General features: G+C 41.5%; 2 protein-coding genes across 2 annotated transcripts; one reads left to right on the forward strand and one right to left on the reverse strand.

Annotated features, from left to right (window-relative positions):
* Positions 1-1,046: 1,046 nt before the first annotated feature.
* LOC124342101 lies at positions 1,047-7,202 on the forward strand. The gene is made up of 2 exons (XM_046795070.1): positions 1,047-6,984; positions 7,075-7,202. Exons 1-2 carry the CDS (start codon positions 1,047-1,049, stop codon positions 7,200-7,202), a joined length of 6,066 nt encoding a protein of 2,021 aa, XP_046651026.1.
* Positions 7,203-9,853: 2,651 nt separating this feature from the next.
* Positions 9,854-10,523, reverse strand: LOC124342102. The gene is made up of 4 exons (XM_046795071.1): positions 10,502-10,523; positions 10,369-10,440; positions 10,041-10,305; positions 9,854-9,980 (listed from the first exon to the last, which is right to left on the reverse strand). The coding sequence occupies exons 1-4, from the start codon at positions 10,512-10,514 to the stop codon at positions 9,854-9,856; spliced, it is 477 nt and encodes a 158-aa protein (XP_046651027.1). The 5' UTR covers positions 10,515-10,523.
* Positions 10,524-13,519: the final 2,996 nt, after the last annotated feature.

The following is a 13,519-nucleotide window of genomic DNA, read 5'->3' on the forward strand; positions in this document are numbered from 1 at the left end:
CTACTATTTTTTTGTCGTCGAATCGCCGACCAATTTGTACCCAAACATGGTGTAGTGGTTATCACCTTCGGTTCCTAATCGAGTGGTCAAATGTTCGAATCTACTTCCAATCAAATTCGTTTTGGGTCTTTGTGAAGAATTTCGTTATTCTGTTGAACTTTGATTAAGTTGGCAATTGTTTATCATGTACTTCCTTCAAAAAAAAAAGAAACCAGAAATCGCCAGGTAACGGTGATTTTGTCGTCGATTTACTACATTTTTGTATCGGAACGTGGCGTTGTGGTTAGTGTGTTCGATTTCAAACGCACAGGTTGATGGTTCAAGTCTGGTCTCATAAAATAAACTTTACCAATAAAAATGTGCGCGTCAGTTACTGAAATTGGATAAGATTTCAATTTTTTACTGATACAAGCTTTTATTTTGCATTAAATAGCCTGTAATGCATCGAATTTGTGACCAGATCTTCAAGTCGCCATTCACTTCCGCTCCGAGATGTCTTCCAGCTTACTTCTAACTTCCTACGGCATCAGGACACTCATTGCTCAAGTAAAGTACTTTCCGAATTCCAACAATTTTAAGTCCGTAGCATGTTTTTATTAGCCTGCTAAAGACTTATTAGTTGTGGTGTCCGACGGTTTTCAGCCAATTTGTGCTGGTCTTGGTATAGAGGTTAGCATTTTGGCTTTTAACAGTCACAATTGCGATAAAAATCCCGATCAAGTCAGCATCAAGTTGAGCGCAAATGAAAATAATTGCATAATTGTTGACATTTTTGGGGGTCAGTCATTGTAAAACGAACAGTCGACAACCGGAGAGGAGCTAACCTGCGATGCGTATTTGTTTATCAGATGTGAACCTTAACCGGGCTGTACCACTGGGATATTGAGCACCGGTTGTGTCGACGGCTTACGTTCGAATTTGTGTTTAATTTTAAGCTTTTTGAAATTTTTGCGGTGTAAAGCCCTCCAAAAGCCCTCCAAAAAAGCCCTCCACTGATAGAAGCGAATTTTTTTTGATAAATTAGGGGTTATTTTGCTGATTTGAAAATGCCACCGCGTCGCGAATTAACTCGAGAGGAAAAAGATGAGAAGAATAGGAAGGCTAGGGAAAAAAGAAGTAACGAAGACCCGGAGGCTAAGGAAGTGCGATTGGCGGCTAATAGGGAAAGGGCCAAGATCGCTCGTGAAGAGAAGCGACGTCGGCTCAATCCCGAAGAAGTTCAGGTTGCAAAAAATTTGAATGCGAAAAAGGCTAGGGAAGAGCGTCAGGCAGAGGCACCTGACGAGAGAGCGTTGAGGCAGAGGTTAGATGCTGAGCGGAAGAGAGTCGCCCGTGCTAACGAGACTCAGGTTGAACATGAAGCTAGACTGCATGATCAGCGAATCCGTCAGCAACTCCTTCGACAGGAACAAGCGGAAGAAGAAAATCGTGCTCGACTGTTAGCCGAGGCGGAGCGGCAAGCAGTTTTTCGTCAAGAAGAAGAAAATCGTGCGCGACTGTTAGCCGAGGTGGAGCGGCAAGCAGTTCTTCGTCAAGAAGAAGAAAATCGTGCGCGACTGTTAGCCGAGGCGGAGCGGCAAGCAGATCTTCGTCAAGATGAACAAATTCGAGCTCGATTGCAAGCCGAGGCAGAGCGGCAAGCTGCTCTTCGTCAACAAGAAGCAGCAATTATTCTACGAGCGATGAATCAGAGACCTGCATGTGATCGCCCAAGAGTTGTTCTTGCTAATGATGCTGTGGCAGAGCGTCCAGCAAGACAACAACATCAGGCAAGAAAGAGAGCTGCTGACGACACCGAAACTGCTGAAGAACAACGAGCTAGGTTGCAAGCCCAGGCATTGCGGAAGAAATTTCTGCGGAGAGATGAATCGGAAGCAGAGAGATCAGCAAGACTTCAAGATCAGGCATTGAGGCAAAAATCTCTGCGGAACGAGGAATCTGAAGCAGAGAGATCTTCTAGACTTTGTGAGCAGGCCTTGCGTCAAAATTCTTTGCGGAAAGAGGAATCTGAAGCAGAGAAGTGGGCTAGACAACGAGCGCAGGCGCTACGCCAAAAAACTCTGCGGAATGAGCAAATTGAAGCAGAGAAATTGGCAAGACTCCGGGAACAGACCTTGCAGCAAAATTCTCTGCGGAAAGAAGAATCCGAAGCAGAAAAATGGGCAAGACAGCGGGCACAGGCACTACGACAGAAATCACTACGGGATAAGGAACTTGTAGCAGAGAGGCTTGCTCGACTTGGCGATAAGTCATTACGCCAGGAAGCTGTACGTTGCAGAGCAACAGGAGAAGAAAGATTGGAGCGTGCTATGGCTGATAGATTTTTTCACGAAGTAAATCTCCTCAACGAAACTGAGCAGGAAGCTGCAGAACGACGTGAGCAGCACACAGAAGTCATGACTGATTATAGAGCGACTGAAAATGAGGAAGAAACAGCTGATAGGCGTGAAGAGGATAGGTTGCGAACAGAGCTACAGCGAGAACATCAATTTGAACGAGAGCGAGAAGAGGAAGAACTGCGAGCAAGAAATGCGCTTCAACACGCCGAAATTGTTCCCGTTGAAACCGCAGACCACGAAGCTTTTCTTCGTGAGATGCACCTTGATCGCAACCGTGCTGGAAATCGGCGAACGCATCGGATAGCTTGCAAAGACATTGTTGTAGAGGATCGGGTTCATTTGCTTGACATTGGAGATTTGACCAAGATTTGTGCTGAGTGTGACGCCAAACACTTTGAAAAAGAGATGCCAAAAGATCAAAAGTTTCAGCGATGCTGCGGAAAGGGAAAAGTAATTATTCCACCACCAAAGCCATGTCCGCAACCCTTGGCCAGTCTCTTGCAAAATCAGCATCCAAAGTCCAAGCAATTCATGAAGCAAATTCGAAACTACAACAGTGCTCACGCTTTTGCTTCGCTTGGAGCAAACCAATCTCCACCACCAAACCGAGGCCCCTACTGCTATCGAATTCATGGCCAGATTTACCATCAAATCACTCCGCTTGGTCCAACACCAAATCCCAGATATGCAGATCTGTATTTTTTGGACTCGGCGCAGGCCACTGATTATAGGGCAAATATCCAGGCAATGTCGGGTTGTTGTAGAATATTGATGGAAGAATTGGACGCTATGCTTCGAGAGAAGAATCCGTACGCCTTGGTTTACAAGATGATGCGCCAAGTTCTTGAAGAAGAATACGTTCAACGCCAGGCCGCAAATCTTCCTCACTACACTGTCGGCATGATCATCACTTGTGATAGAAGAAATGTCGACCAGCGGCGCTACAACTGCCCGACGGCCCACGAGATAGCAGTAGTATTCAAAAGCTCTGATGGAGCTCCGCCATCCAACAGAGATATTCGTGGCCATCTCTATATTCCCGTCAGAGGCCGACGTTTCATCCAGATTAACACACAGAAGCCCATGTGTGATCCGATGTGTTATCCCCTGCTATTCCCCAACGGTGAAGATGGTTGGCATGCTCACATGAATTATAACACCACCAGTCGGAGGGAAAGAGATGAAGCAGCAGCAATGGCAATGATTGTTGATGAGGATGAAGACGAGCAGATTGATCCCCTGTGGCCCAACCCCAGAGTGTTAATTCGTGAAGAAGTCGCCGCAGCAGATGGCAATGCTGAGATTGAAAATGAGCGAAATGTAGAACCGGAACCAGCCGAAGCAGACGAGAACGATGATCAACAACCAAACAGGAACAGAGGCCCACGCTCAAGAGTGACGCAAGCCGAGTTCTACAGTTCAATCATGTCAATCCGCGGTGATTTCAATATCGTTTTGTCCGGGGGTGCCCTCACTCAGCAATATTTTGTCGATTCTTACGTCAAGACCGAGGGGAATCGCATAGATTGGCTCAGAAAACACCAGACAGAGCTGCATGTTGAGCGCTACTGCGGTCTGATGGATTACATCAACAATCGAGCGGAAAGAGAAAATGTGGAAGTTGGCACTATCTACATTCTCCCTTCGTCCTTCATTGGCAGTCCTCGAGCCATGAAGCAAAATTATCAAGACGCGATGGCAATTGTTGCCAAATTTGGAAAACCAACTTTTTTTTTAACGTTTACTTGCAATCCCAAGTGGAGAGAAATTACGGCAAATATTGCGAACTATCAGACAGCTTCTGATCGTCCCGATATGGTCGCACGAGTCTTCCACTTGAAGAAAAAAGAGTTGGTCGACGACATCGAGAAAAAGCAAGTTTTGGGTTTCGCCACAGCTCATATCGAAGTCATCGAATTTCAAAAACGCGGTCTTCCTCATTGCCACATGCTGATCTGGATCGATAAGAGAGATGCCCCTTTATCACCAGAAGATATGGACAAGACCATTTGTGCGGAAATTCCCGACAAGTCCCTCCATCCAAGACTCTACGCCGCTGTTATGGCTCACATGATCCACGGCCCGTGTGGAGCCATCAACAAAAAGTCTCCTTGCATGGATGTTGAAGGGTGCACCAAAAAGTTTCCGAAAGATTTCATCGCAGGAACCATCATCAACGACAACGGCTATCCGACTTATAGAAGAAGAGACACTGGAGTTAAACATCCGTTGAAAAGAGGGAATGTCGTCTATGAAGTAGACAACAGATGGGTTGTGCCTTATAACCCTTGGTTGCTGCTGAAATATGACTGTCACATAAACCTCGAATCCTGCGCTTCACTCACCAGTGTCAAATACATCTTTAAGTACGTGTACAAAGGCCATGACAGCGGAAACATTGAGACAAAAAAGGGAACGCATCAGCAAGTTGAAGGTGAAGATGAGCCGACATTCGTGTGGGACGAAATCACTACTTTTTTGGACACGCGTTACGTCAGCGCACCAGAAGCCGCCTGGAGAATCAATAAGTTTCCCCTCAGCAATCGTTCCCATGTCATCTTCCGACTTGCCGTACATCTTCCATTGGAACAGTCCGTCTTTTTTCACCCGGGCAACGAGGAACAAGCAGTCGCCAACGCCGCTTTGAAAGAAACGACTTTAACTGCTTTTTTCATCTTGAACCGGGATAATGAAGAAGCGAGGCAGTATTTTTACAGAGAGATTGTCAACCATTTTGCTTTCGTCAAGGTTGGTGGCCGTAATTTCTGGAAGCGACGAGTTCAAAATCTCAAAATCATTGGCCGATTGTACACGGTGAGTGTCCGTCAAATTGAGCGATTCTGCCTGCGCTTGCTCCTCATTAACGTCAAAGGACCGACCAGTTTTGAAAATCTTCGAACAGTCAACGGTGTAATTTTACCGACGTTTAAAGCAGCCGCCGCTGCCTTAAATTTGTTGGAAGATGACAGCGTTTGGGAGAGGACACTGGACGATGCGGCCGCCTTTGAAATGCCAGAACGATTGCGACAGCTTTTTGTTGACATTTGTCTGTTTTGCAATCCTACGGATGCTCTTTATCTCTTTGAGCGATCTTTGCCTCAGCTAATGGAAGATTTTATTCGTAATGGTCACGACGCCGAAATAGCAAAAAACTTGACTTTGAAATTTATTCAAGACAAGCTACTTCTCAACAATCAAACGATGGAAAATCTCTCATTGCCTGTTCCTGATTTTCAGCTTATTCATCGTCTTATCGCGGCTCAACTCGAAGAAAATGCTGAAATTTCTATGAGAGAGAAGAGAAGATTAGGTGAATTGATGGTTAGTCAGTTGAACGAAGGTCAACGGGCTGCCTTCGATCAAGTCATGGCTGCCGTCAACGATACTGAAAATGCAATTCCGCATCAGTATTTCTTGGATGGCCCTGGAGGAACGGGGAAGACGTTCCTGTACAACACTCTCATCACCGTACTGCAGGGACAAGGGAAAACAGTGATCGCCGTTGCGTCTACCGGCATCGCTTCTACGTTGTTGATTGACGGCACAACGTATCATTCCCAATTCAAGATTTACCCTCCAATCACTGAAGCGACCAGATCAAAAATCGAAGATGGTAGCTTCCTCGCCCATTTGATCAGAAGTGCAGTTCTCATCATTTCTGACGAAGCCACCATGAAGACAAATCACGCCCTTAGTGCTTTCAATTTCCTGTTCCAAAAGTTGCACAAGAACAATCTTCCTCACGGTGGTAAAGTGCTCCTTCTTGGTGGCGATTTTCGTCAGTGTTTACCGGTCGTCCGACACGGAAACAGGGTGACAGTGCTGGAAGTCACTATCCGAAACAATGACACTTGGCCTCAGTTTCAACAACTTCGTCTGACTCAAAATATGCGTACCGTGGCCGGCAGTCAAGACTACGCCGATTGGCTCATTCAGCTTGGAAACGGAACTCTACCGACGCATCCAAAATTGAACATCCCCGATATGATTGAAATTCCTAAAGAATTTTTCAATTATAACCGGAGTTTAGTCGAGCACGTCTTTGGTGATCCTGCTCAACTGTTAGATCCTGTCGTATCTCAACAAATATGCAGTCGCGCTATTCTTTGTCCGAAAAACGGCGATTGCTTACGAATCAACAATCAGATCATCAAAGACATGCCCGGTACGCTTCATGAGTACAGAAGCATCGATACCATCGACTCTGACGACCCTGAAGAAATTTCAAATTACCCAACCGAAGTTCTCAACTCCTTTGACGTCTCCGGAATTCCCACCCATTTGCTGAAAATGAAAGTGGGAGCCGTCATCATTCTTCTGAAGAATATCGATTCGCGTCAGGGACTTTGCAATGGGACCCGGCTCATCATCAGGGCGCTTAGAGAAAATCTGATCGTTGCAGAAATTGCTGCTGGAAAAAACAAGGGGCACATCGTCTACATCCCGCGGATGATGATGTCCCCAACTGATTCGGATCTTCCAGTCATCCTCAAGAGGCTCCAGTTTCCCGTTTTGTTGGCGTTTGCGATGACCATCACAAAGTCACAGGGCCAAACGTTTGATCGGGTCGGAATATTACTTCCAGAACCCGTCTTCAGTCATGGCCAGCTGTATGTGGCCTTCTCCAGAGCTACATCGAAAGACGGTTTATTTTGATTTCTTATACATTTTTAAAATTAATAGTTTCATGAAATATTCAATAATTCTAATATTTTTTGTGTTCCCTCCCAAAAAGGAGTCCGAGTCGAGATTGCTGAGTCTGGGAAACAAGGCAAGCTTCTCAAAAATCATCCGACAGCCACCGAAGAAGAAAAGAAAAAGGTGTTTACTTTAAATGTTGTCTTTAAAGAAGTTTTATTGTAACCATTTTAGACAACTGCAATTTAAACATATAGTCAAACATTCTCAAATCTAATTAAGAAATATTGATTTTTTGGTGAATACATTAATACATTCCCTTCCATTCCTTTCCTTCCCAAGAGGAACTAAATTCCGCCTCGGCCTACGGGCCAAAAAAAGGAGCACGGGCATGGCCATGGGGGCAGTTCCCATGTGCGCTCAACCGTGAATTAATAAACCTTATAAATAATAAACAATGGTCTTTCTCAAGATTTTATAAAACTTTTATTTTCATAACTAATTCTACAAGAATTTTTATTTGTACGAGCAATAATGAACACTCAAAACAAAATTTTTCAAGACTTGAAGCCTAAGACAGAAATAAGCAATAACTGTTGCATGGCCAAAATTCATCAATTTTATTTCAGATTTAAATTTGATCATTTCAATTTATTTTTTTCCATTTTATCCTAAACAAATTTCATCCACTTGAATTAGCTATGTCACTGATTGAACAATATGACGTTTTTTTTCTGGAAAGATAGACTTTTACTTAACATACCTAAAGTCGTTGACGGATGAATAGGAATCCTTATACTACTAAAAAGTCATGGACGGATGAATAGAATGTCAATACTACTCACACTCTCCTTTAAAACAGAAAAGGACTCAAATTTTTCAGCAAACACAACGTAGTCACATGGTGTAGTGGATAAAGTGCCGGACTATAAAGAAAGCGGTCTACGGTTCAAGTCCAGATCAGTGGTTTTCAATTTATCACTTAGGAAATTAGTCATATAATGTTAATTACTACTTTATTATTTGTGCGTTTACATGAATGATTTACTATTTACGTAATTTCTTAATCTGAAGCTTATCAAAAATCGAAAATAACACAAAAACCAATAATATTTTCAATATTTCAAATTTATGCAATGTTCCGTGGTGTATGATGAAGCAGATGCTAATGAAGCAAATAGTCTTATTATTGAAAACTTCAAAATGCGATGTAAATAAAATTTCTTTGCTCACGCTGGGTGATAACTATGACAATGTGTAAGTATGCGCTATCCAACTGGTCACATCGGATATTATTTGTAAACACCGTTGTTGATGTAGTGGTTATAGCATTGCATTAGTAAGTCAAAAGTGTTTGGATTAAACCCCCTCTCAAGCAAGCAAATAGTACCCGAAACGATGAATTCTTAAAATGAAGTAAATAAATTGTTTTTGTTCTTGCTGGGCGATGATACTGAAAATGAAGAAGTATGCACTATCCAGCGGACATCGTCAAGAATTTGGAGAACACACCGCCGATGGTGTAGTGGTTACAGCAATGGATTAGTAATTCAAAGGATGTTGGTTCAAATCCACTCTCAGTATAACTATAAAATAGCACTCAAAAAATAGCATGCAAATGAATGGAAAGCTGGAAAAGAATAAATCTTTACATGAATGATTTACTATTAACGTAATTTCTAGATCTAAAGCTTTATAATAAAAAAATACGTAAACCAATAATATTTTCAATATTTCAATTTTATGCAATGTTCCGTGGTGTATGATGAAGCAGATGCTTATGAAGCAAATAGTCTTATTATAGATAAATTCAAACTCCGATGTAAATAAAATGTCTTTGCTCACGCTGTGTGATATCTATGACAATGTGTAAGTATGCGTTATCCACCTTTAACGTCAGATATTTATTGTAAATACCGTTGCTAATGTAATGGTTATAGCGTTGAATTGGTAATTCAAAGGTGGGTGGTTCAAACCCCCTCTCAGGCAAGCAAATAGTTCCCAAAACAATGAATTCTTAAACTGCAGCAAATAAATTGTTTTTGTTCTTGCTGGGCGATGACACTGACAATGAAGAAGTATGCACTATCCAGCTGATATCGTCAAGATTTGCAAAATACCACAGCCAATGGTGTAGTGGTTATAGTATTGGTTTGTTACTTCAAGGAATGTTGGTTCAAACCCACTCACAGCATAACTATAAAAATGCACTCAAATTGCATGCAAATGAATCGTAATTTGGAAAAGAACAAAGTTTTACATGAATGACTTACTATTAACGTAATTTGTAAGTCTAAAGCTTTATCGAAAAAAATACAAAACCAATAAAATTTTCAATATTTCAAAATTCTGTATCGTTCCGTGGTGTAGCGGTTAAAGTAATGAAATGCGATTCCTAAGATCAATGGTTCAAATCTAAATTTCGAAAATAATGAATTCATATTACATTTTCAATATTTATGTAATAAGGATAATGATAAAAATTATAGTGGTTGAAAAAACTCTTACTCATACAATGTCCAATTCAAAGTACAATGTTCTACTTTTCTTCTTTTGAGTTCCATCAAAAATATAAAAAAAAACGAATATAGCATTAAAATAAGTCTCCATAGTGTAGTGGTTATAGAGATGGAATATAAATCCTTAAGGTCAAAAAGTCAATGGTTCAAATCAAGAATCAAAGAGAAGTAGAGCTACGTACTTATATGGATTTTAAAATATTGAGAACATCAATTATGAAGTTGGAAAAAATAAAAAAAAGCAAACTAAATGAATATTCTAATACTCTGTTTATTACTGATCAATAACCAACAGATCAACAAAATTAACAAATAACAAACAAAGAAAAAAAATTAAACAAATCGAACAAAAATCATCTAAATCACATCTCCAAACATTCTCTGTGCCTCAGCTTCATCCTTGCACATTTTGGAGCGGAATGAAGCCAGCTCCTTTTTGGCCCATGCCTCATTCCGCTTAGATCTTTCCAAAGCAGCTTCAGCACTAAAATGAAAAAAAAAATTACATAAAAAAACAAACATGAAATAACTTGGATAAACTTACTTCTGTCGGTTTTTCTTAAATTTTTCGTACCGAGTTTTCAGCTGCACTCCACGTAATAGATTGGATCTTCTCCTATCTTCAATCCTCTGAAATTCTGAAATCGTCCAAGATTGAAGAAAGGAGACAGGTGGGGAAGACGGCGGGGTATTGAAATCCATATCCATGGATGCTAAAACCCCGTCAACTTCGTCATCACCCAGTGGATTTTCTTCAGGGACAACCACTTGAGGAGACAAAGAGACGGGGGGAGAAACAACAGGCAAATCTATCAAACAAAAATAAAACAATGAATAGAACAGAAATATTGGATAACATTAAGAAGACTTACCAGAATTGGGTATTCCATCACGGACAACCACTTGAGGAGACAAAGAAACGGGGGGAGAAGCAACAAGCAAATCTATGATACAAAAAAAACAATAAATATAACAGAAATATTGGATAACATTAAAGAGACTTACCAGAGTTGGGCATGTTGTCAAGGGGAAGTTCAGAGAGAATGTGAAAAACAATTATTCGTTGACTTACCAGCAAGATAATAAGCCGCCAAACGAAATAAAAGCACAAAACATAAGCTTCCCTCCAAAAAACCACGCCCACTGGTTGCAATTTTTATCGTTGATATAATGATTTTGAACACGTGAAAAAAATTAAGCATTGCCTCTCCCCAAACCAGGTGTTGAGGGTTGGATTTTTTTTATTGATATTCAATGTCCTCCAATATTTATGTATGTGTAGTACTTGGGGTTTGAACCATAATCGGTGAGGTGTTACCGCCACATACATGTAAGGGCATGGCATTGTAACACACACTCTAACCACTACACTATCAGAACTAATATCATTATCGAGTTCCAATTTCGACAAATGGTTGTCGCGCTTCACGTTTTTTTTATTAACGTGTAACTACGACATATTTATAAATCCCATTACTTCTATTAAATTCCATCTCTTTCATGGTGTATTGGGTAACGTTCTCTGCTATCATACAAGATGTCCGAGTTTCGATACTTGGTTAAGGCGCTTTAATTCAATAATAATTCAAACATTTATTTTCAATTTTGAAATTGGTGTTTTTAGGGAATTGAACCCGAACATAACGCATAGAAAGCGAACTCGCTAACCAATCGATCACCAATTGATATTCAATTTTGATCTCATTGACAAGTGGTTTCAAACATCTCTGCATCTCGCGTTGCAACTGGCACACAGGTGAGTGCGACGAACCGTGTCTCTACGACATATTTATACATTCCATAACATATAGTGTATTCCATCTCTCTCATTGTGTATTGGTTAGCGTGCTTGATTGTCATGCGAGAAATCCGAGGTTCAAACTCCGGGTAAAGTCACAGTTGCTAATTATTAATTCGGTCATCAATATATTTTAGAAACTATTGTTTATCGGGAGTTGAACCCGAGTACTCACTCATAGTAAGAGAATTCGCTAACCACTTGACCACCTATTGACACCAATACCGATTGATCCTACAGAATCCATTGGGCCATGATTGGATGTATGAGAAATCTAATGACAGTGGTTTAACTGGTAAATTATTTGTCCACAGGCAGAAAATTTAAGCGCACGCTCACGCTTAACGGGCAGGGAATTTTAAATGTCCTTCAGAATACGCTGGGCCATAAGTGGATGTATAAGAAATCTATTGACAGTGGTTTAATTGGTAAATGCGTAACTGAGTTCAACGGGCAGATAGTGTTCAAGTTACAAAAAAACGAGGATACCTTCATCGCGATTCGAGCCCGTGGCGGTGGGGCCCCCGAAGGGGCACCCCCGCGGCCGCGAGAGCTCGTGGTGAAGGAATTCGAGGGAATTTGTCGGGGCAAACGCAAGGTATTAGAGATTCAATAACATTGGTTCAACTTGCGAATGATTTGTCCACGGCAGGAAATTTAATTTAAACTGTTAAAAAACGTGGAGGAAATTTTAAGTGTCCTACAAAACACGTTGGGTGAAACATAACATCTACAAATTTGTACACATTGGGCCACGAGTAATTGCAACTAATTCGCTAACGTCGGGTGATGAATTTTTATACCTAGCAAATTTTAATGTTCAAAATCGATGTTGCCTTACATTGGTCGATGGCTTCCTTTTAAGAAAATGTGTCAACACATCTCATTAGCCAAGTTGTTAGAGAATAAGATTCAAGTAACGATGGGCTGTTGTTCAAACCGGCAATGAGGAATGTATAGACGAAAACAGGAAATTATGAGGTATTCAGATTGAAAGCCAAGTAAATTATTTCAAACACTTTGTCAATTTTTATTTTCACAATTTATGAGTATTGAACCTAAAGACATAAATGTGCTATGCGAACACTCTAACCAATACACCACCAATAATGTATTTTACTATTACCTCTCAAGTGGTTATTCGAATTTTATATGCGAAGCTGAGTTTTGTAATTTTCATTAAAATACAGGAGCAAATACTTACTGGCCAAAGAATTACGTCGTGCGATTAATATTTATTGGTATTTAGGGAAAATCCGAATTTACTTAAGTGGCTGATGACTTTTCCCCCTGTTTAACTGATAATACAACTCAACAGCTCAGTGGTTAGAGCATTGGATCCAGGATACAACGGCCCGTTGTTCAAGCCCACATCGAGATAAGTACGAGATACATGTGAGTCTAAGGGGAAGGATTACATGAGGGAGGAGTGTGCAGAGAAGGGATGGTGAGGGTGGGGATGGTGAGGGAGGGGATGGTGAGGGAGGGGATAGTGAGGGAGGGGATGGTGAGGGACGGGATGGTGAGGGAGAGGATGGTGAGGGAGGGATGATAGAGAGGGGGAAGGATGAGAGAGGGGAGGAAGATGGGAAAAAGTGGGAGGAAATAAATTGGAAGGGAAGAAAGTGAAACGGGAAGATGAGGAAGGAGAGGAAGAAGGAGTTGAGGATCAGAATGGGGTGTGTGACGGTCCAAACGTGTTCAAGATTCAAAAAACCGTGGAAAACTTCACCGAAACTCGAGACCGTGGGAAATGTGTCAAATACAATACAACCAAACTCTGAAAAATAAAAGTCCCCAAATAAATCCAAAACTCAACCGATACTTGCTTGCAACGAAAAAAAAACAAGTCCACAAAAAAACCCCAAAAGACCGTCTGGCTCACGGTGGAAGATGTACAAGTCCATAAATGGATGAAAAAGCAAGTCCCGGACAGTAAGGAATTGGCCAGTGGGATTATACGAGTGGCGTTTTGCTCCATGTGTGCTGTGCTGTGCGCTTGGGTGATTGCGTCTAGCCGCCTGGTTCGCCGTCCTTGGACGGGCCTAGGTATACTAGTCTCTTTGCTACCACCCGCGGTACGTCCAATTCAACCTTGACTCTGTGTGTGATGATGTTTGTTTGTTGGTTTGTTTGTTTGTTATCACCAAGCATCCAACTTTGCTGTTTGTCTGTAGCGGCGAGACGCATCCAGGTGCGAAAGATTGGAGACGAGGCGCATACAT

Source organism: Daphnia pulicaria, chromosome 6 (genome assembly GCF_021234035.1).
Source record: "Daphnia pulicaria isolate SC F1-1A chromosome 6, SC_F0-13Bv2, whole genome shotgun sequence".
Taxonomy (NCBI): domain Eukaryota; kingdom Metazoa; phylum Arthropoda; class Branchiopoda; order Diplostraca; family Daphniidae; genus Daphnia; species Daphnia pulicaria.

Bases quoted from the DNA above. Each gene is read 5' to 3' on its own strand.
- LOC124342101 (XM_046795070.1), top strand. From the start codon at position 1,047: ATGCCACCGCGTCGCGAATTAACTCGAGAGGAAAAAGATGAGAAGAAT. The intron at 6,985-7,074 runs GTTTATTTTGAT...CCTCCCAAAAAG, and splicing joins CAGAGCTACATCGAAAGACG to GAGTCCGAGTCGAGATTGCT.
- LOC124342102 (XM_046795071.1), bottom strand. The intron at 10,306-10,368 runs GTAAGTCTTCTT...TTTGTTTGATAG, and splicing joins TGATGGAATACCCAATTCTG to ATTTGCCTGTTGTTTCTCCC. The intron at 9,981-10,040 runs GTAAGTTTATCC...TTTTCATTTTAG, and splicing joins TTTAAGAAAAACCGACAGAA to TGCTGAAGCTGCTTTGGAAA.